The 20356-nt window shown below is 37.5% G+C and overlaps 1 protein-coding gene across 1 annotated transcript in view; it reads left to right on the forward strand.

Moving 5' to 3' along the window:
* LOC121517401 (oxysterol-binding protein-related protein 2-like) overlaps positions 1–20356 on the forward strand; it is a 43714-nt gene that overhangs the window by 17088 nt on the left and 6270 nt on the right. Inside the window, exons 2-13 of the mRNA XM_041799117.1 lie at positions 103–453; positions 4794–4920; positions 8352–8427; positions 11031–11165; positions 11765–11862; positions 11944–12126; positions 13889–13996; positions 15231–15320; positions 15615–15735; positions 17227–17352; positions 18308–18431; positions 18860–18950. Coding sequence (XP_041655051.1) covers positions 417–453; positions 4794–4920; positions 8352–8427; positions 11031–11165; positions 11765–11862; positions 11944–12126; positions 13889–13996; positions 15231–15320; positions 15615–15735; positions 17227–17352; positions 18308–18431; positions 18860–18950 — 1316 coding nt within the window. The 5' untranslated portion in view covers positions 103–416. The remainder of the gene's footprint in view (positions 1–102; positions 454–4793; positions 4921–8351; positions 8428–11030; positions 11166–11764; positions 11863–11943; positions 12127–13888; positions 13997–15230; positions 15321–15614; positions 15736–17226; positions 17353–18307; positions 18432–18859; positions 18951–20356) is intronic.

Here is a 20356-nt window from a genome sequence, read left to right on the forward strand (position 1 = left end):
TTTGATAACATATTTAGCCAGTAATGACTTAAAAATGTTGTCACAGTTTTCAGGCAAAAAACGACCTATTTATTAACGGACTGTGTTCTTCTGTCTCTTCAGGTTACTAATTTGTTTTCCATCAAATCAAGGAAGCACCACCAAACTCAGAAGTTACATCAACATCCCAGTGCTGTCAGTCGATCAAACAGCAGACGTCTGCTGGTTTCTTCCTTTTGTTGTCACATCATCTACTCAAAATCAGACATCGGACTAAGTGCTGGATATTCCCTGGATATCTGATGAACATTGTCCTGTTTCTGTGGTGAGGGGTCTTGATCAACAGATCGCTCTTTAGAGCATCTCTAAGTGAAGAAACAGAACATGTGCTAGGAGTTAAACATTTCTACTTGACAACTGGACCGCTTTTCTAGAAGATGAGCAATGAGGAGGAGTTCTACGACGCCGTCACAGGTGGGTTTGTTGTATTTGTTTCCTGATAATTTTTCTATTTTTAATTTGATATCTTTGATATTCTGCATTTCTCAGATGAAGATGTAAAACTTCTAACAGTTTAGATTTTAATTTTACCTGTAATGTTTTGCATGAGCACCCATTTCTGTGTATTTTTTGGCTCTATTTTTTAATATCATGTTGTTGTGTAACCATTGATTGTGACATTGTTTTTGCTTGAAGAGCATAGCTGTTCAAGCTTAATTGTCCATCAGCCTCATCATTATAAAAACATAATACTGATGGAACCCTACCTGACTTAGTCTGATTATGAGCTTAATAATTCAGAGGCCTGCTGTCTTGGCTCATGTTCAGTTTTATCAACACTTCAAATTCTTTGTCCCCTGTGTTTAATACTGTTTGTGCAAAATCTTCAAGAAACGGACATCAATGCATTAAGTTCAAAAATCAATTATGAGTGCTCAGTTGCTGTGTAAAGATTTAGCTTTTCACTATCTTTCTATAAATGTATCTCGCAGAGACAGAGAAGGAACATGAATGTCAAATGGGGATTAACCGACTAAATGCAGCCCTTGATTCTCTTTTTTCAAATACAGAAAGGCATTTAAATGAATCTACTGTATGTACACTAATGACATGCATTCTTCGAGATAACTGCTTTGCAGGGATGAGACTGTTTATTTCCAAGTCAACACCCTGGGGCATGCTTATGTTACAGTTGCCATGAGGGGTATGATATCAATGCATTAGCTAATTACAAAACAAAGATTTAATGAAACTAATCCTTGTAGAGTTTCTTTGACTCACAAGGATGTTGTGAATGACTTTGGTATCCCTCTAGTGTCAGAACTGTATCCTGAATTTCAAGATATTAGAAAGATAAACCTTGGTCAAAGTAATTTTTTCTGAGATATATTCTTCTTTTGCTGCTTGTTTAAAACTTGAAAATTGAACTATTGACTTGCACTACAGGTTGAAGTTGTACGGGGGTGCGAACAGGAATGAGGTTTTGGACATGATGAGCATTTTATTTTTGTTGAAACATTAGAAGTTACCATCCTCTTCTCTCAGTTGAATAGCTTCAGTGTTTGTGTTCCTTGCAAGGGCTGAAGGCCAGAAAAGCAGAGCAAAGCAATTCATAGTGCTTCGTTAACAGCTGTCATCATTGTGTTTGTACCTTCACTGCCAGTTGTGTCATTGTTGTGTAACATTGCTAGGCATCCATGCAGCATGTACAGTAATTGTTCCAACTGTCATTGTGTAACTGTGATCATCTTACTAATCTGAGATAAATGCAGACAACAACAGATTTATTATTCCCTATTGCCTGGAATTCAAGGAATACTAGGGTCAGTATCAGTGGCTTCCATGTAGTCCTCATTGTTTTTTTAACTAAATCAGGGATTCAATACATCATTTCAAAACTTTTTTCCCAAGCAAGGAGAATATTGTTTAATTTCTGTAAATAAAGTTGAAATAGGGTGATTTTTAGTGAGTTTTCTGGTTCAGTGGTGTTTTTTTTCTTTGTTGATATTGAACTTTAACAAATTTGAATGTGAGTTTGAAATAAATCTCAAATGTTTATACGAAGGTTCTTTTTCCTTTTTAGACTTTATTTGGGGCTTTAATGACTTTTGGGGCCACTAACCTTGCAAAGCCGATGGATTTGCCTGACTCCATGTTTGTCATCAAGCAAATCCATCCCGAAAAACTCCAATCCACTTCAGTGCTGCACCGAACATGGTTCGGACCAATCAGCGTTATTTAAGGAAAACAAAGGGCAGTTGCTATGGGCAGGATTTAGTTACACTAGTCGTTTGGAATGGCTGCCTCCAGTGCAGTGATTAGCTTGGATGTAGCAACAACATAGCGGCAGTTATGTCACACCTGGACCACATTTTTGTATGAAATACAGAGTAAAAACAGCACTCAAAGCTTTTAGTGATGGAACAGATGTTTTTGCTCTTTTGCCGACCTGCTTTGGCTTGGGTTTGGATCATTATGAGTGGGATTTGCCAATGGTATATCCAATGGCTGTTGCTGCGGTAGCTATTAGCTCAGATACTGCTGTAGGAAAGTGGCAGTTTAATTGGAACTGGACCACATTTTCATTTAACTCAAGTACTAAGAGTCACACTGAAAGCTTGTCTTGGCAGAGAAGATGTTTTTGCATGTCTCCTGACCAGTCTTGTTGTGAATTTTATTCACAGAGGAACTCCGCCATTTGCAGTATTGCAGCGGTAGCCTGTCGGAAAAGTAAATGCGCACCACCTAATTTTGTCTAGTTGCTCCAATTGGCCCATCATGAAGATGATGGAAAGAATGTTCCTCCAGTCTCCTTTTGAGAATTTTTTGAAAAGTCCTGCCCTTCCCAAATGCCCTCTATGGGAGCTTTCCCAGATGAATGTGAAATATATTCATGCAGTAGACATATGGAACAGTATATCTGGCGTGACAGGTCCGTCCACTTCAAGGATAACAGCCTCTGTACATGGGGCGCATGGATGCACCTTTAAGCCAGTAGTTCTCTAAAGGTGTGGCAAGGCACACTGGTGTAAAGAAAGTCTTCACACGCACATCCAAACTAAGGTGGGGAGGTGCTGAGCCAAATAAAGCATATCAAAAGAATCGAAAATACTTTTTCATGTTCTTTTGAGGCACACTGGTGTGCCTTGAGGCAAGTTTTGGTGTGCTGTGGACATTTGTTCAACCATGTGTGATGATAATGACTATACAGCAACTCAAGATGCCTTTACAGAAATCACAAGATCATACAATAGAGCATCAAAAATTTGAACCTTTCAGAAAACTGAACTTTTTTGTGATATTTCAGCTATTTTCTAACAGTGCCTTTGTTTGATATGTGTGTTTTCATAGTTTAGAGTAAAAATGACTAATAAGAGGTACAAAACATGTTGAATTTGCTACAGAAGATTATTTTAATCAACAACCATTGTTAAGGATGATATAAACTCTACAAAATGTCAATTTGAGCATATATTTGTCCAGTTCAGTGGTTCCCAAATGGAGTAGAAAGATATATCTTGATATGTTGTGTGAATTTGAACAACCTTGTGTTACTACTTCAACTATACATCAACTAAAGATACTGTAAGACATTTTAAAGAGTGGATTTTGCATGGATATGAAGATGGTACTCCATGAGATTTGTCTTGATCTTAGGTGTGCCTTGGACAAAAAATGTTTGAAAATTACAGCACTAGGCTGCTGGCACCCATCATAAGATAATTCTGCCCTATAAAAACCCTGTCATGTTGCTGACCTTTAAAGCCATAATAAAGCTCTTCACTGATCGAGTCTGTTTTTGATTATGTGTTGCCATAACATTATCTATATGAGAAGTCTTGCATTTGTTGTATGTCTACAATGGCTTTTGTGACACAGTTAGGATGCACCATTACATTTGACGTACCACTAACAGCTGACAAGGCGTGTTAAATTATGGTAGATCCTTTCATCTATTTTAAGCTTTTGTTAAAGCCCCACCTGGAAATCACCTCAACTCCACCCTGCAGCTCTCATTACTGTCATGCCGTGTCCATGTTCTGGCTCAGTGCCAGACCAACACAAGCGGGTATTGTCTTAAACAATATGTAAATGACATGCTGGCTTCTTATTTTTGTCAGACCTGTTGATTCAGCTTTGTACAGCAAATGTAAAACTGACCAACAGAGTCATCAGAAATACATATTTGTATTGCACACATAACTGCAGCATGAGTTTTTAATTATTTTGATGATTTATTAGCCTGGAGCTTTATGCATTTTTTGAGCAAGAATCAGAATCAGAAAGTACTATTGAGTATTAGAGTTGCTTTTAAACACAATATAGCTGTAGGAACAGGTATAGAATAATAAATATGAGTAAAGTAAAAGAAATAGAGGTGAAGCTATGTAAAAAAACACAAGATATTGAAGAAATAGGCAACGCACAAAAGCATAAACTTATAGGGAGAGTAATCTTCAGTTTTCTCAGTATTGCACATGGTGTTATTGGACAAACTGCTGCTATGCAGGGAAAAAGGTCAGACTGTCTAAAGTGTTAGAGGCAATCGATAAAATTTGTAAGTCAAACACTGGCAGAAGAACCTGATGTAAAACACTATGCAAATGTCGTATGTGTGGGACTGTTAAATTTTACAAACAGAATATTCATAATTAACCCAAAACAGCCTTTTAGAAATATCATAGAGCCCAAGTTTTTAAAACTCCTTAAACAGTAGTCTGCTTCCAAGGTGTAAATGAGCAGGTATTTTGTACATATCACTGACTGCTACCTGTTTTTCCCATAAACTCTAGTAACATTGTTTTTTCCCTCAGGCTTGGATTCAGACGAGTCGTATGAAGGGGTGTCAGAGGCCAGTTTCAAAGATGCGTTGGTGTTTGACAGCAGCAGTCAGAAGAACAATGGATCAGTGCCACAGGAGAACGGCATCAAGAAACACAGGTACTGCAGCATTCCTGCGCCACATTCCACCACATTGTTTATTTGTTGGCGTGTTGCTGCCTTATGTCTCGTTCAGAAACGGCTAGACCCTCCCACTGAAACCAGTTCAATGCACTGGGCAGGGCCAACTCTTACCCTGCCCTTGCCCTGTTTTAACCTTGTCACACAAATACCTTTTTCTTTTCCTTATTTTTTTAACTGACAGTGTCATGGATTTGATTGCTAGATATTCAAGTACAGGGACATCTAAGACTGTTGAAATTGTGCTGATGTATGTTTTGTTTTGTTTTTTAATTATGAAATTAACACTTTCATAAATTCCAGATTAATCATACATAAAGTTAAATATTTTTGTATTTTAATTTCTTTTTATACACTTTTTTTAAGCTGGCTTCACATGGGAACAGGCAGCAGAAATAAATGTAATGTTTCAAAATTAAATTTTGAAACTGCAGGACACTGTAATACAGCATCAACAACTGTAATCAGCCAATTGCACCACATGACTACTGCAGCAAACTTAAAATAAAAGTCTAACTCTGTATAAAAGTAAAAATGTAGACACAAAAAACCCCCCTCTTCAAATAAGTAAAAAACAATGATTCAACCTAACAGTATATATGTAGGGACTAGATTAGACTAGGGTCTAAAAAAGCAAGCTGCTTCTGAAAACACAGGGTGTTCACAATAAAAGCACTCAACGGACAAAACTATAGACTTTTATTGTAAAGGATTTGTTGGGAATACCACCTTTATCATTGATTCAGCTTAACTTTAGCACAGTGTTTACAGTCAGCCTCACTATCACTCCGCATAGTCGCTTCTCCAGCCTTGTTAAATGCCGCAGCCCGCTTCTTTGAATCACCCAACAAAAATGACGGTGTTTGGATCAGTGCATGGACTGGTGCTGTCAGTCAGACCTCCAATATAAAAATGATATAAATGTCTTACCCAAAACTGATATTGGATCAGATCTGGCCCATCTCTAATTGCTTCCGCACCATGCCGCATTGGTGAAGTCATTTGTGCCTAAGAAGCCCTGACAAAGTATAAAGTGCATAATTAAACATATTTCTAGAAGGCAACATTTATTTATCATCACCCTTTTTTTTCTTGATTGGTCTTTTGCAATATTCTTAAATTTTGGTACACAGGATTTTTGTTTTTCATGAGAAGCAAGCCATTATCATCAGGATTAACCACTAAAGGCTTGAAATATTATACTTTATGTGATTAATTAATGTACAAAATATGAACGTTTCACTTTTTGATTTTCATTACACAAGAAAAATCTTCAATTTTTAGACATTTTGCACCTGTAGTGAAAAAGTCCCTCAGCTGAACTCAAGTTTCCTTTAGGATAGCTGCAGTTCCTCTAAGGTGTACAGCTTTTTAACTATTCATAACAACCTTCAGCACATGCAAAGGAAGGTGCATAAATGCTGTGTTAGTTCAGAGATCAGAGAAAGGGAATGGATTCTGGAAAAATCCAGGCTTCATCGTCAAAAGATTTTGTTACTAAAGACCCCCCTGGAGAAATTTAATGACAGGACAAATAAAAGTTGTAGCTTCTTACAATGCTGGGAAGTAGAGACAACTTTTTCTTCCCCCTGTCAAACCCATAGACTGTAGAAAGAATTGGACAAACCCCGTGTGACGTCAGTCGTCTGCTTACAATAGGTGGAGTAAAACGGCTTTTGAAGCCCATTTGTGGAGGCTTCCATATTGAAATTGCAGTCTCAACCGAACTTTGGATCAACCTAACGGCCCGCCCACTAAGCGCGACTTCCTGTCAGCCTGCTAGCTAGCATTCCGGTTGACAGAAACAGAGCCTCTGCCTGCTGAGCTATCTGTCAATCAAATGAGATGCGCCAATCCCCATGTAGTGAGGTTTATCCTAAATATAATCCAAACGATCGTGGTACAAAAAATTCACCCCCCGGTACAGTGGGAGCACAATAAGACACTAGCTAATGAGACACATTTGATGTTTTGAACCAGGCTGTAAACCAGTTTATTTTGTGTGTAAAAACCGGCTGTTTAACATGTGTGCAGACGGAACTTCCGGTTTTCCTGCAGCCAGTCTCAAGTGGACAGTCGCGGTATAGCAATTTTTTGCACTTCCGCATTGGCTTCATTTTTCAGGACCGGAGGTTGCCACTTGGTCAAACCAAAGGCTTTTTTCGATCTGTCACAGTTGTGAAAATACTAAGGTGTCAGTGATTCACTTTCCACTGTTCAGTTTTACACAAAACTTTTTTTGGTTGGTTGACAGGAAAAGGATAGTTTCAGGCCTCAATCAGGAAAACATCAGAGACATTTCTCCTGAGCCTAGAAATTCCTTCTTCACTGACTTACGATTTACAGAGTCTGGAATTGATTCCCGATTACTTTAGATTTGATTTGACTTGATTTGATTCACAATTTCATTCAATTTTAGATTTGATTCAGTTCAATGTCAATATCAATTCATGTTGGGATATTTTAGTTACAAAAGCAATTTGGCCTCAATATGAATGAAATTTCTCAGATAACTAAAGTTGGAAGTAGTACAAGGAATCTTTCAACCAGGCACACTATTAAAGATACTAAGGTTAGCATTAAAAAATTACCCCAAACTAGTAGTATTTCCATGATATTTTACCTGCATGAAGCACATCTTGCATATGGCCCGTCTTTAGCCCTGCTTGTCTCGGTCTTTGTAGTTTTCAAATCCAAAATGTTTCTGTCCCAAACTTTCTTGCCTTGTGAAAGTTAATGCTCACATGCATGAGAGCCAGCAGACACCTGTTAAAATAGATGAATTGCTTTACTTTCTCATTCATGTTTTGCAACTGTTTCATTAAATATTCCATCTCAATAGGGCTTTATTCTGCTTGTGCAGTGTTTTAGATGTAGAATTATGCCTAAACAGAAACTTATAAATATTTTCTATTAGTTAACTTATTACACACAGTGAAACATTATCATTTTTAAATTGCAACATGATCACAACTCCACTTACTTTGACTAGTGTCACAGAGGAGAGCTTTTGGTATCACACCAGAGTATCACCAGTTAGCTATCAGAGCTGACAGTCTGCCTGCTGAGCTTATCAACAGCCTGTTTTCATTCTGACCAGTTTGTTAGCTCAGATACTGGTAGCACAGATAAACATCATCCTGATTACCCACATGGAGGAAGGAAACATTTTTCATTTTTTGTCTCTCTGTTTCTTTATCAGTATCATCAGGAAATGTTTGTATTTATATGCTTCAGATAAGAAACCATCACCACATTAATTTAAAGAAAGTTGTTTGTGTTAGTGAAAACAAAATCCATTCATTATCAGTTAGTTAGCTGTCAAATACCCAAACTAGTCCTTTAAAAATCTGTGCTTCATGTCACACATTCATGGCTTGTAATTTTTTTTTTTTTTGTCTTCTTCTCAGGACTTCATTACCTTCGCCCATGTATTCCCGAAACAATGTCAGTTTCTGGAGTATCCTAAAGAAATGCATCGGACTGGTAAGGACCCACTGATTTCCTTTTGCAAATAAAATGCTACTATTCTACACATACAATAAATAACACCATGGACAGCAGCCACTATGGTACTGTATTTTTCTCTTGTAGAGCTCAGTGTGATTTTGGGGTTGAGTGTTTGACTTTTTTATGTATGGCATTTTATGTTTATTTTTATTAAGTGTAGGGGTGTAAAGGTACATTCATTTGTACTGTACCCATTCAGTACGGTACAGACGTGTACCAGACTGATACATGTTGAACGAAGCTCATACACAGACAGAAAACCAGAGCGCAACTCACTGTCCCACTGTCCTGGAACCACACAACCACAGCAAATGACAGCAACAGCCTGAATATTCCCAGATAAAAGTGTTCTGTTTGGGAACACTTTGTTTCCCAGTAAAATACAACAGTGGACAAAGACAACAACAGTAGCACTGACATTATTCAGCAGTTGTGTTGTCCAGCAGACCAATCAAAGCATTTGAAAAAGCACCACTCTGACAAGAATGTCACTGTAATAAGGAGGAACAACAAAAAGTCTCACTAGATTTAAGATCTTTTTATTATAACAATGGTGCTTTGTTTTTGTGAATCAATTAATTCTAAACACGGTACCTTCAACTGTCAGCCTCAGAGGAGGGGGAGAGGGGACTCCATCATGTGTGCAGCTGCGTCATAGATAAAGATATCCTCAAATTTCACACGGCTCTAACCTCTTTATCCACCAAGATGGGCTGTGAAAGGTCTCCCAAACTTTGTAATAGGTCCAGTTGGTTGAAAAAATAATACAGTGCTGAAGTCCATGTTGAAATCGGCAGGATAGACATTAATTAGCATACTCAACAAGCTAACTTATGGTTGTATGATAATGTGTTGGCTGGGAAATTTTATTGTTTAAAGAATGGGTATAAATGTGTCAGTGTAACAAATAAAATAACATTTATTCAGCCTATATATTTTAATACAATTTAATAAAATTAAAGAAAAAAAAACCTGTTATTTGTTCGCTTTAATTACCGTACCGAAACGTACCAAACCGTGACTTTAAAACCGAGCTACAGTCATGGACGGAAATATTGGCACCCCTGGAATTTTTCCAGAAAATACATCATTTCTCCCAGAAATTGTTGCAATCAACAAATGTTTTTGGTATACATGTGTTCATTGCCTTTATGTGCATTGGAACAACACAAAAAATCTGAAGAAAATAGACAAAATTGACATAATTTTACACAAAGCTCAAAAAATAGGCCGGACAAAATAATTTACACCCTCAACTTAATATTTGGTTGCACACCCTTGGAAAAAAAATAACTGAAACCAATCTCTTCCTCTAACTATCGACTAACTTCTTACACCTCTCAACTGGAATTTTGGACCACTCTTCTTTTGCAAACTGCTCCAGGTCTCTGAGATTTGAAAGGTGCTTCTTGCAATAGCAGTTTTGGGATTTCTTCATAGATGATCAATGGGATCTAGATCTGGACCCATTGCTGGCCACTTCAAAACTCTCCAGCTTTGTCTCCAACCATTCCTTGGTGCTTTTTGAGGTATGTTTCGGGTCGTTGTCCTGCTGGAACACCCATGACGTCTGATGCAGACCCAGCTTTCTGACACTAGGCCCTACATTGCGGCCCAACATTTTTTGATAGTCTCAGATTTCACGATTCCTTGCATACAGTCAAGGCACCCAGTGCCAGAGGCAGCAAAATAACCCCAAAACATCTTTGAACCTCCACCATGTTTGACTGTAGGTACTGTGTTCTTTTCTTTGTAGGCCTCATTCCATTTTCTGTAAACAGTAGAATGACCTGCTTTTCCAAAAAGCTCTGCCTTAGTCAGATGACGACGTATGGTCCTATGGACAGCCTGAATTTGTGTGGAAGTTGACTGAGGATGTTTATCCACCATTCCAACTATCTTGCTTTGCATTCATTTGTCAATTTTTCTCTTCCATCCACGTCCAGGGAGATTAGCCACAGCTGCATGGGTTATAAACTTCTCAATTATATTACACACAGTGGACAAAGGAATTTCAAGATCTCTGGAGATGGTCTTGAAACCTTGAGATTGTTCATATTTTTCCACAATTTTGCTTCCTAAGTCCTCAGACAATTCTCGGCTCTTCTTTCTCTTCTCCATGCTTGGTTTGACACACACAGGCACACAACACAAAGGTGTGATTTTTATATCGCCAGCACCTGTTACTGCCACAGGTGAGTTTAAATGAGCATCACATGCTTGAAATAAAATGATTTACCCACAGTTTTAAAAGGGTGCCAATAATTTTGTCCGGCCCATTTTTTGAGATTTGTGTAAAATTATGTCAATTTTGTCTTTTTTCTTTGGATTTTTTGTGTTGTTCCAATGCACATGAAGGAAATAAACACGTGTATACCAAAAACATTTGTAAATGGAACAATTTCTGTGAGTAATGGTGTATTTTCTGGAAAAATTCCAGGGGTGCCAATATTTTCGTCCATGACTGTATGTACCAAACCGAAATTTTTCCGTACCATTGCACATCTACTTAAGTGTCATTGATATACAGTTTTTGTATTCAAATGCTTACATATCTAAAACAGTTGTTCTTTTTACAGGAGCTGTCCAAGATCACCATGCCCATTGTCTTCAACGAGCCTCTGAGCTTCCTGCAGAGAATCACAGAATACATGGAACACACTTACCTCATCAACAGAGCCTGTTCGCTGTCTGACTCCATAGAGCGCATGCAGGTCAGAGACAGACACAGACAGAGCGACACACATCAACAAAACACCTCACAAATCCTTAAAATACCATGGAGATCAGACACACAAGACATGGCAAAAGTGTTTCTTCAGTTATCACTTGCAGCCAAAGCGATTAATTAATATATTGAAAAAACACTTTTTTTAACTTATCTTGTATTTTTTTACTTTATCTGTACTAGCCACTACATGCTCCAACTCTAAAACAGTTTATTGTGCTGTAGCAGCAATGTTGATTTATAACCCTATAATTAGATTCAAAGCACTCCCTTGCATCTTAATCACAACAAAACAACTGGACATGGTCAGAAACCAGTACATGATAAATAAGAAATAAGTGAGCTTGTTATAAAACATTTTAGCCAAAAACTGTAGATAAAACAACCACATATTTAAAGCCACTTAATTTTGCCTTGATGATCCCTCGAGTATTTCAACAGTCAATGAACTTGCATGAAAACCACCACAAACACAATAAAAGACATATACTCCTCTAATTCCACATCTAAAATAAATAATCTTTGACCTTTCAGTACATGTCATGTCCTCACTCACTCCTGTCATCTGTGGTTATTTGTCTTTAGGCAGTAGCTGCTTTTGCTGTGTCAGCAGTTGCGTCTCAGTGGGACAGAACTGGAAAACCCTTCAACCCCCTGCTTGGAGAGACCTATGAACTGACCAGGTATACACACACAGATTATGTTTAGGCTATATTTTGTTTTCAACAGATGATTTATTTTCCCCTTTCTGTTGCCATCTCTAGAGAGGATCAGGGTTTCAAGCTGGTATCAGAGCAGGTATCCCATCATCCCCCAGTCAGTGCCTTCCATGCAGAGAGCTTGGCGGGGGACTTTGTCTTCCACGGTTCTATCTACCCCAAGCTCAAGTTCTGGGGCAAGAATGTTGAAGCTGAGCCTAAAGGGACCATCACACTAGAGCTACTCAAGTGAGTCAAAAACTATAACACTCTGCAATAACTTTTGAACCATGAATTGTAGCTTCTTACTTGTTTTCTCCTCTGAAAGCCTCACATGGGCTAATCCACCTTCATAGCTCTTACAGAATGTTTTCTAGCAAGCCTGGAACTTGGGTGACATTCTGGAGTGTTTAAAGATTAAATCCACACCAGTAAATTCAACATTGAATATCTTCTTTATCCATTTATTATCCATTTTTCGTAGCCTGCCATTATATTGTCTATTCGTATCCCAGAATGCATTGTGACTGGACTGTGGCAACCAATGGCAGGCTGTTCTGTTGCTTTGCCAAACAGTGCATGTGAACAGACTTAGAAACTGAAGAAGAGAGCCTAAATGACTCATAATAGAGACAAATATACATAGAGAGGTTGTGATGAAGCCCTCAGAGTCACAGCTGACAAGAACTGCTTTGAAAATGACTCAAATTCCCAAAAGCACAAGGACTTTTTTGTAAATATGTGAATATTTTGAAGACTTTTTGTCATTTTATATATATATATATATATATATATGTGGGGTTTTTTTTTGTTTTTTTGTTTTACTTTTTAGTCCCAAAGACATAGAAGAACAAGTTTCTGCAAAAAAAACCTTAGTCGTTAACGTTTTCTGTGTTTAATACATACAAATCTTTTAGTTTTAATTTCCAATAATTTTTTCTTTTGTCTTTGTAGTCCAATAACGTTTTAAAATTCAAGGGACATTACTGCAGCACACATTCTTAAAGCCCAAGTTGTCCTGAAGAAAAGAATGTTTAGTGCTTGACTGAACCTCAGGGTTGATGTTTTACAAGCTTTTTAAGACAAAATGTCCAGATGAGACACAGTGGTTAAAAAAATAGCTTAGGGCTCAGAGGGTTAGGGGTGGGTGGTAGTAAGACAGTAATGCCGTATCCTGGGGTATTTTAAAATAGCTGCAGAATCCTTTTAATTACATCATTAAAAAAATCAGCTGTGTAATGTATGCATGTTCATAATAAATGCTTAAAAGTGTGTTTCTATTTCCAGTAGCAGCACTGCTTGTGTTTAAAAATACTAAAAAGCAATGACAGAACTTGTGTTAATGATGTAGACCTTATTTGCCAAATTGAGAAGTTTTACAGAAAAGCCTGCTCTCTTCAGATACGCTGATCAGTCATTCAGTCTTAAATTGTGTAGCCCTAATTCATAACCAAAGAGCTTGCTATTACTGCACACGTATCCAGCTATCTTGTAGATCTAATTCAAAATACGCAGAGACTTTATATCATCCTTTCAGACAGGGCAAAGAAAAAATGCCACAGGGTCAACAGATGTTAACACGAGATCATCTGTCTGATGTAACTGTTTACCACTGGTTGTAAATCACTGCCAAAACTTTAATCTACTTATTGGGATTCAATAAAAGAAGTCTTTTCTCAAAAAAGTGACCAAAGCTCATGTAAAGACTCATGCTCTATTCCAAGGGTGTGTGCTCTGCATTTTGACAGATGCTTAGTCTGAGCTGTGGTTTATGATCCATGACAGTAATACCGTGTACAGTGGGAAAATAGGCAAAGGTTTTATGAAAGTAACTGGAAACTACAAATTCTAAGTTTGTATCAAAGTTTCTGGGATCAAAGTTGTCACTCATCCTCTTTTCTTTAGTGCCTTAAATGTTCTGCCTCTGTCTTTTTTAATCCCATCGTACACATCATTTTCCTCTTGTATGTTCTTTCTTCCACTCATCATTCCTTTTCTTCCCCTCATCCAGATACAATGAGGCATACACATGGAGTAACCCTTGCTGCTGTGTACACAATGTGATCCTAGGAAAACTATGGATAGAGCAGTATGGCACAGTGGAAATAACCAACCACAGGTAGGCTTCCTATTTTAATAGTAACATTACTGATACTGTAAACACATGATCCTGCAAATTTTGAAAAATAAATCAACAAATCAATATTTAATACAATCTAAAGAATGACTTATATATTTGTTTACCTCTTGATGCTAAACTTGGTTTTCTCTTTCTGAAAAATGTTAAAGTTATAGGTGCTCACTGGTATACAGCATTGATTGACCTTTAGTAGCATTCAAAAAGAACTTTGCACCACTTTGCGCCTCATACATTAGTAAACACTCCCCTGTCCGCACCCATTTGACTCCTTAGTTCTAACTGAGGAAACCGAACCACAATCAAGTTCAAATAAAGGACAGTACAGCTGTCTTTGTGCCGAGCTGTTCAGCATTCCTGCCCGGCGCCTTCATTCACTCCGTCACTGTTTACTCTGATACTTAAAACTTTAGTTTGTTTACCCTCTGTGCGTCTTTTCAGGCAAACTATCCCTGCAGCGCTTTTTAAACATCTATTTATCCAGGCAAGCTCTGCAGAGCTTTTTCATTCTTATCTTGATGAAGCTTTTTTCTGCAGACATTCACACCAGGAGCTGTGAAGATGTCAGATCACAGTCTCTCAACTTCTCTTTTCACAGACACAAAAAAAAACAATTATTCACAAAAAACAAATTATTCTAGTGGCCCCCTCAAATAACTTCTTGCTTCAGTTTTATCTGTATCTGAAAATGTAATTGGTTTTACACAGAACCAGAAAATAATTGAATGATTGGCCTTCACTTAACCACATTGTCCCCTTCACAATAATGGTGTGTGTTAAATCATTTGTCTTTAATTTGAGGTGCGCCAGTCAGAATTTAAATTACCTCCAACCATCTGCTGAAATTCCTTTTTCAATCCCTGTAAACAATCTTTTACTGAGCAATAGGCCTTGGAAGAGCTGATAATGTAACAACGATGCATAATTTAACAAACAAGACTGGGTTAAAATCTAGTATAAGGTTGACTGCAACTGTCTGGGATGCCTGTTGAAATGCCCGACGAAATTTTGTGTTCTGGCAGAGTCATTTTATTATTCTTTTATTTGCTTAATTTATTGTAACAGGTAACTTAAATTTATATAGCTACATTTTCTCCTCTCTGAGTTCAGGAGAAACAATTTTGTATTTAATTTCTAATTTTTGGTTCTCAGTCTGGAAAATAATGAAGTGAAGGGATTTCAACTTTTTCTCATGACCTCCTCTTTTCTCTTGCAGCACTGGAGACAAGTGTGTGTTAAATTTCAAGCCTGGTGGGATGTTTTACAAAGAGCTGCACAAAGTCGAGGGATACATCCTGGATAAGAGGTCAGAGTTACTCTGATAATATTATATCTATGCATCTTTTAATATTTTATAGTATTGTACTTGTTGTATAATCTGCCTCTTCTTCTACTTCCCTCTTATTGGGTTGTTTTTTTTGTTTTGTTTTGTTTTGTTTTTTTTACTGGCGCTTACACTCATCCCTCTGTCCATCTCTTTCTTCCTATTGTTGCCCTTGTTCTGCATTCACATTCGCTCTTGTCTCATTCTTTTAATTTATTTTATTCATCCATTTATCATCGCTGATCCCTCCTATTTTCTGTCTGTTTTTCCGTCCAGTAAAAAGAAGCACTGTGTCATATACGGGAAGTGGACTGAGTGTTTGTGGAGCATAGACCCTCAGGCCTACGAGGCCCACAAGAAGTCAGAGAAGAAAGGAGACAACAAGAAGCAAAAAAATGTGAGTAAAAAAACCTTTGACTTGAAATCTCTCTTTTGTTTCGTCTAACTTTATTTATTTTTTGTAATTGTAAGCTTTGCAAATTCAAAACAGTTGATCGGCCATTCATCTTGGCCTATTACAAGTACTGAGCGTTAATTTGAAAACTCTTTCCTAAACTGTTATCTTTTTATTTATGGGGGTTTATGTTAAGTCAGTTGTACTGGCAGTAATGTCCTTTGTGGTCTCTTTAAGGTAATCCTGTATGTTTGATTAGTGCTGAGGTCTCTTGCTGTTCTGCTTTAGTCTACTTGAGTATTTTTAGTGAAGCCCATCAACTTAAAATTGTGTGTAGCTCTCCCTTGAATGTGACATATGCCCTATTGGTACAGAAGTGGGATTACCTAGGAACTTCTAGTAATTTGTAATAATCATGCAGGACGTCTGTGTTTTTAATTCCATGCCAGGTGACCATGTCTGTAATTTGGGAAGTAAACATTCCAGGGCAAATTGCAGACCATAGATCATTTTAATCCTATGTGAATCGATATCTCCTTAATTTAGGGTGGTAATTGTGTGTGAAAAATAATAGAGGCAGCACAAGAGGTTGTTAACAAAGTTTTGACTCATCTACACTGCTTAACAAATTTATTAGACCACCCCTACCCTAACCAAAGTAAGGTTTATGCCACAGCTGCCTTAAATTAACAGCATTGGTAATTACCAAAATGGTTAATACACCAATATGTAGAAGCTCCCTAACCCAAATTATATTTTTAATGCTAAAATATAATCATTATTGTTATCCATGAATTTACAAAACTGAAAAAATAGTAAAGCACATTAATATTTCTTGATTAATATGTCAAATTATAGTTATGTACTTGCATTCCTGAACAGAAAAATGAGTTTTAGTGGTTGAATGTTATGCTTGATTAATTTCTGACTTCTCAGAGAAGCCCAGTGAGCCGGCTCAAATTTGGGTGAATTCAGTTTGAAATCCCTCATTCCTGTTCAAAATGGTAAAACGTGGAGAACTCAGTGAAAATGAAAGAGTCCGCATTAAAGCACTTCATGATGCTGGATGGTCTCTGAGACAAATATGACAGGTGGTCTAATAAATTTGTTAAGCACTGTATATATATTAAAAAAACACTTAAGCAGATGTTGTCTATTGGAAACTCTCGTTAACAGTATGTATAGGACACATGCAGGACATGTCACCTGCAGAATGTGATGTGCACAACATTGCATTTTTTTGTATGAATTTTAGAGATAAAAATTAATTCTGCATTTCCATTGTTCCATTCCTTATGTTTTCCTTCTTAAATGTCCCCTAATTCCAGGGGGGTAATCACAAATTATCAGAGGTCCACCAGTAATACTAGTTCCGTACTACTAGTACTATAGATGGTAATGATGTGTATTATACAGAATGTATATTGTGTGACACATTTTCCATGTAATTAAAAATGATTGCACTGAAGTTTTAATGGAAACGATTAATTCCAGGAGGAGCAGGATGGTGCAGAGAACGATGATGCAGATGATATGCCTGAAGTCCAGGAAACAGTCTCAGTCATACCAGGAAGCACTCTGCTGTGGAGAGTAGACCCCAGACCAGCACATTCAGCTGAGGTACATCAGTTGCTCAAAGCAATGAAACACAAAGATGCTTGTTTCAGGAGGTTCTTGAACATGATCTCTGTGAATGTTTCCTTGGAGCAACATACTAGCACACCATTAGCTTTGTTAGTACAGAAATGTCTGTAAGATTCAAATGCAAGCCGTGATACATGAAGTACAGTTCACTAGTTTTAATACAGTGCAGTGCACAATGCAATGCAGTAACTGTACACACTATGATGTATTAGCACATACAGTGCTTTCAGAAAGTATTCAGACCCCCTTCACTATTTCTTCAATGTTCTTCTGTTACAGCCTGATGCTACAGTAAAAAAAAAATCTCATTAATCTACATCAGTACCCCATCATGACAAAGGGAAAACAGAATTTTAGACATTTTTGCACATTTGCAAAAAAATGAAAACTGAAATATCACACAAGTAAGGCAAAAGTATTCAGACCCTTAACAACACTTGAAATTTAGATATGCACCTTGCAACAATCCTGTCTCTGAGCTCTGCAGGCAGTTCTTTTGACCTCATGGCTTGGCTTTGGCTCTGATGTTTATTGTCAGCTGCAAGGCCTTCTATAGAAAGCTTTTTACCTTTCCAAATCTTGTCCAGTGCAATTTTCCTGCTTGGGTTTTTCATATATCACTACACAGCATATTTGCTTAAAACCAATGATAGACAACAGAAATATTTAACTGAAATATCTCAGTCACCCCCTTGTGGCTGGTCGCAGTATAGCGACTGTATCAATGTTAGAGCCTAAAATTGTATACATTCAAAAGAAAAAAAAATGTAATAAAAGAAAAAAAAATTTAATAAAAGAAATATTAAGACCATTAGAATAAATTATTTGGTTTATTTAAAAGTGTGGCCCCCAAAGTGCTTGTTTAGGAAAAAGCTGACCCTTGTAAAAATATAGTTGATGACCCCTGCTTTATGGTCTCTTCCTTCTCCAGATGTACAATTTCACCAATTTTGCAATGTCTCTCAACGAGCTGGAGCCGGGCATGGAAGCCATCTTGGCCCCAACAGACTGTCGCTTCAGGCCTGACATACGAGCCATGGAGAATGGCAACATGGGTAATTTGATTCAGATGTCCAGTATCTGTGTTAAACAGAGCTCTGTTTTGAAATTTAGACACCAGATATTCAGCCAAAATGCCACAGAAACAGATAGCTGTGTTTTGTAAAGAATATGACTGTAATCAGAAGTAACAGCTACTTTCATGAGACTCTCCTGGTAGCTAAAAAAAAGTGATTTTACTTCTCTTTTGCTGGATAATGCACCTAAAAGTTTCAAATCTCAAATGACTTTTTATTGGAAACAAAAAAATAAAACAATACTGCCATCTGCTGGATGACTGTTGCTTTCACATATGATTTAGTAGAAGTTTTCCTAGCTCAAACAACTAAATCACAGTTAGTTTGCAAATGTATTCTTGCATTAGTTTATCTTAATTGTAGCTTAATTCAAATCAATACATCGTGTTTGTGTTGTTTTTGTACAGATGAGGCAAGTCAGGAGAAGGAGAGGCTGGAGGAGAAACAGAGAGCAGCCAGAAAAGAGAGAGCCAAGAATGAGGAGGAGTGGTCTACAAGGTGGGGAACACATACATGCATGGTTAACTGAATGATTCCCAGTCCTCAGAGTACAAGTATTTAACGTACTAGTGGTAAAAAAGAAAAGAAAATGGGTCATAGCTTTGCTACAATGGTAACAACACGAACTGGCCTTTATGTTAAAAGCGGTTCAGATTTGATGAATTGTGCTATGAATTCACCAGAACAGTAGAGGACTGTGTCAGTAGCTACCATGTTTTGCTTTGGTAAGACTCAGTTTTAATACAAAACCACTGTAGTCCAGCATCTTCAGGGTTCAGTGTCCTGAGTGCAATAAACAACCTTTGTGTGGTCTGTTGTTGTGTTTCTGCGCACCCAGCCATCCCAGTTAAAAAGGCCAATCAAAACAAAAAGAGGACAATGACAATGGCCTTGTCAAAAACAAAAGCAGAGGATAAAATGACCTGACGTGTCTTTTTGAAGGTCAGTCTTAAGGTTTAGAGCTGCTGCCAATGCCAGGACAGAATTCCATAACTTTGTTTTACGGTTTTCTTGATGATATTTCTCTGAATAAATTCCTAAAGCTGTATAAAAGATCACAAAGCTATTTTAAACAGCCCACAAGGATACTCCTAATGGAGTCTGAAGTTTTGTAATCTAGCAGCAACAGTTGTGGTGAGCATCACTCTGAAACTCAGGTTGTAGGTGCTGCCAGCACATTAATTAGCTGTTGTAGGAACAGGCCCTAATGCAGGAGGGTGCAGAGGCTAGAGGACTAAGCTGAAAATGCTCTAATGTTTAGAAATAACTATAAACCTGTTTTTGTAGGACTATTTGCAATCTTACAAATACGGCATTTTTTAAAAATTATCTTAACCGGTTGTCTTTTCCACATAAAAATACTTAAATAAGGAAATACGTTGGGAGGTTGGAAGAAAAGTTTACAATGAGAAAGAACATGTTTCTTCTATTCAAACACAAATCTTTAATTACTAGGACATTAAAATTTTTTTTGCCATTGTCTCTTAATTTAATAGTAACCTAACAAACATGTTTCTGCTCTACGGGAAGCTGGAGTACCAATAGAGAACCCACGCATGGGAAAACAGGGGAACACAAACTCCACACAAAAAGGCTCTGTCTGACTGGGACTCGAAGCAGGAATCATCTTATCTCAACCATCTCAACCAAGCAGCCCTGAATATAAACACAGTTAGAAAGAAACACTGATCATTGTTGCACAGTATAACTATAGTAGTTTAACGGTAGTACAGTAGTTATGCAAATGGGCTACTAATGTAATGTAAGATATATGCTACTTGACTTCTGGTCAGTCTCAAGGCCACATTGAGCTTGTTTTTTGTCGTCCAAATTTCTTGCACGTAGAAAAAGAAAATTGATCTCATGTTAATCTAATCATGTTTGCGCGCTGTGCATTGTTATTT

The sequence above is a fragment of the Cheilinus undulatus genome, linkage group 11 (genome assembly GCF_018320785.1).
Source record: "Cheilinus undulatus linkage group 11, ASM1832078v1, whole genome shotgun sequence".
In the NCBI taxonomy this organism is placed as follows: Eukaryota; Metazoa; Chordata; class Actinopteri; order Labriformes; family Labridae; genus Cheilinus; species Cheilinus undulatus.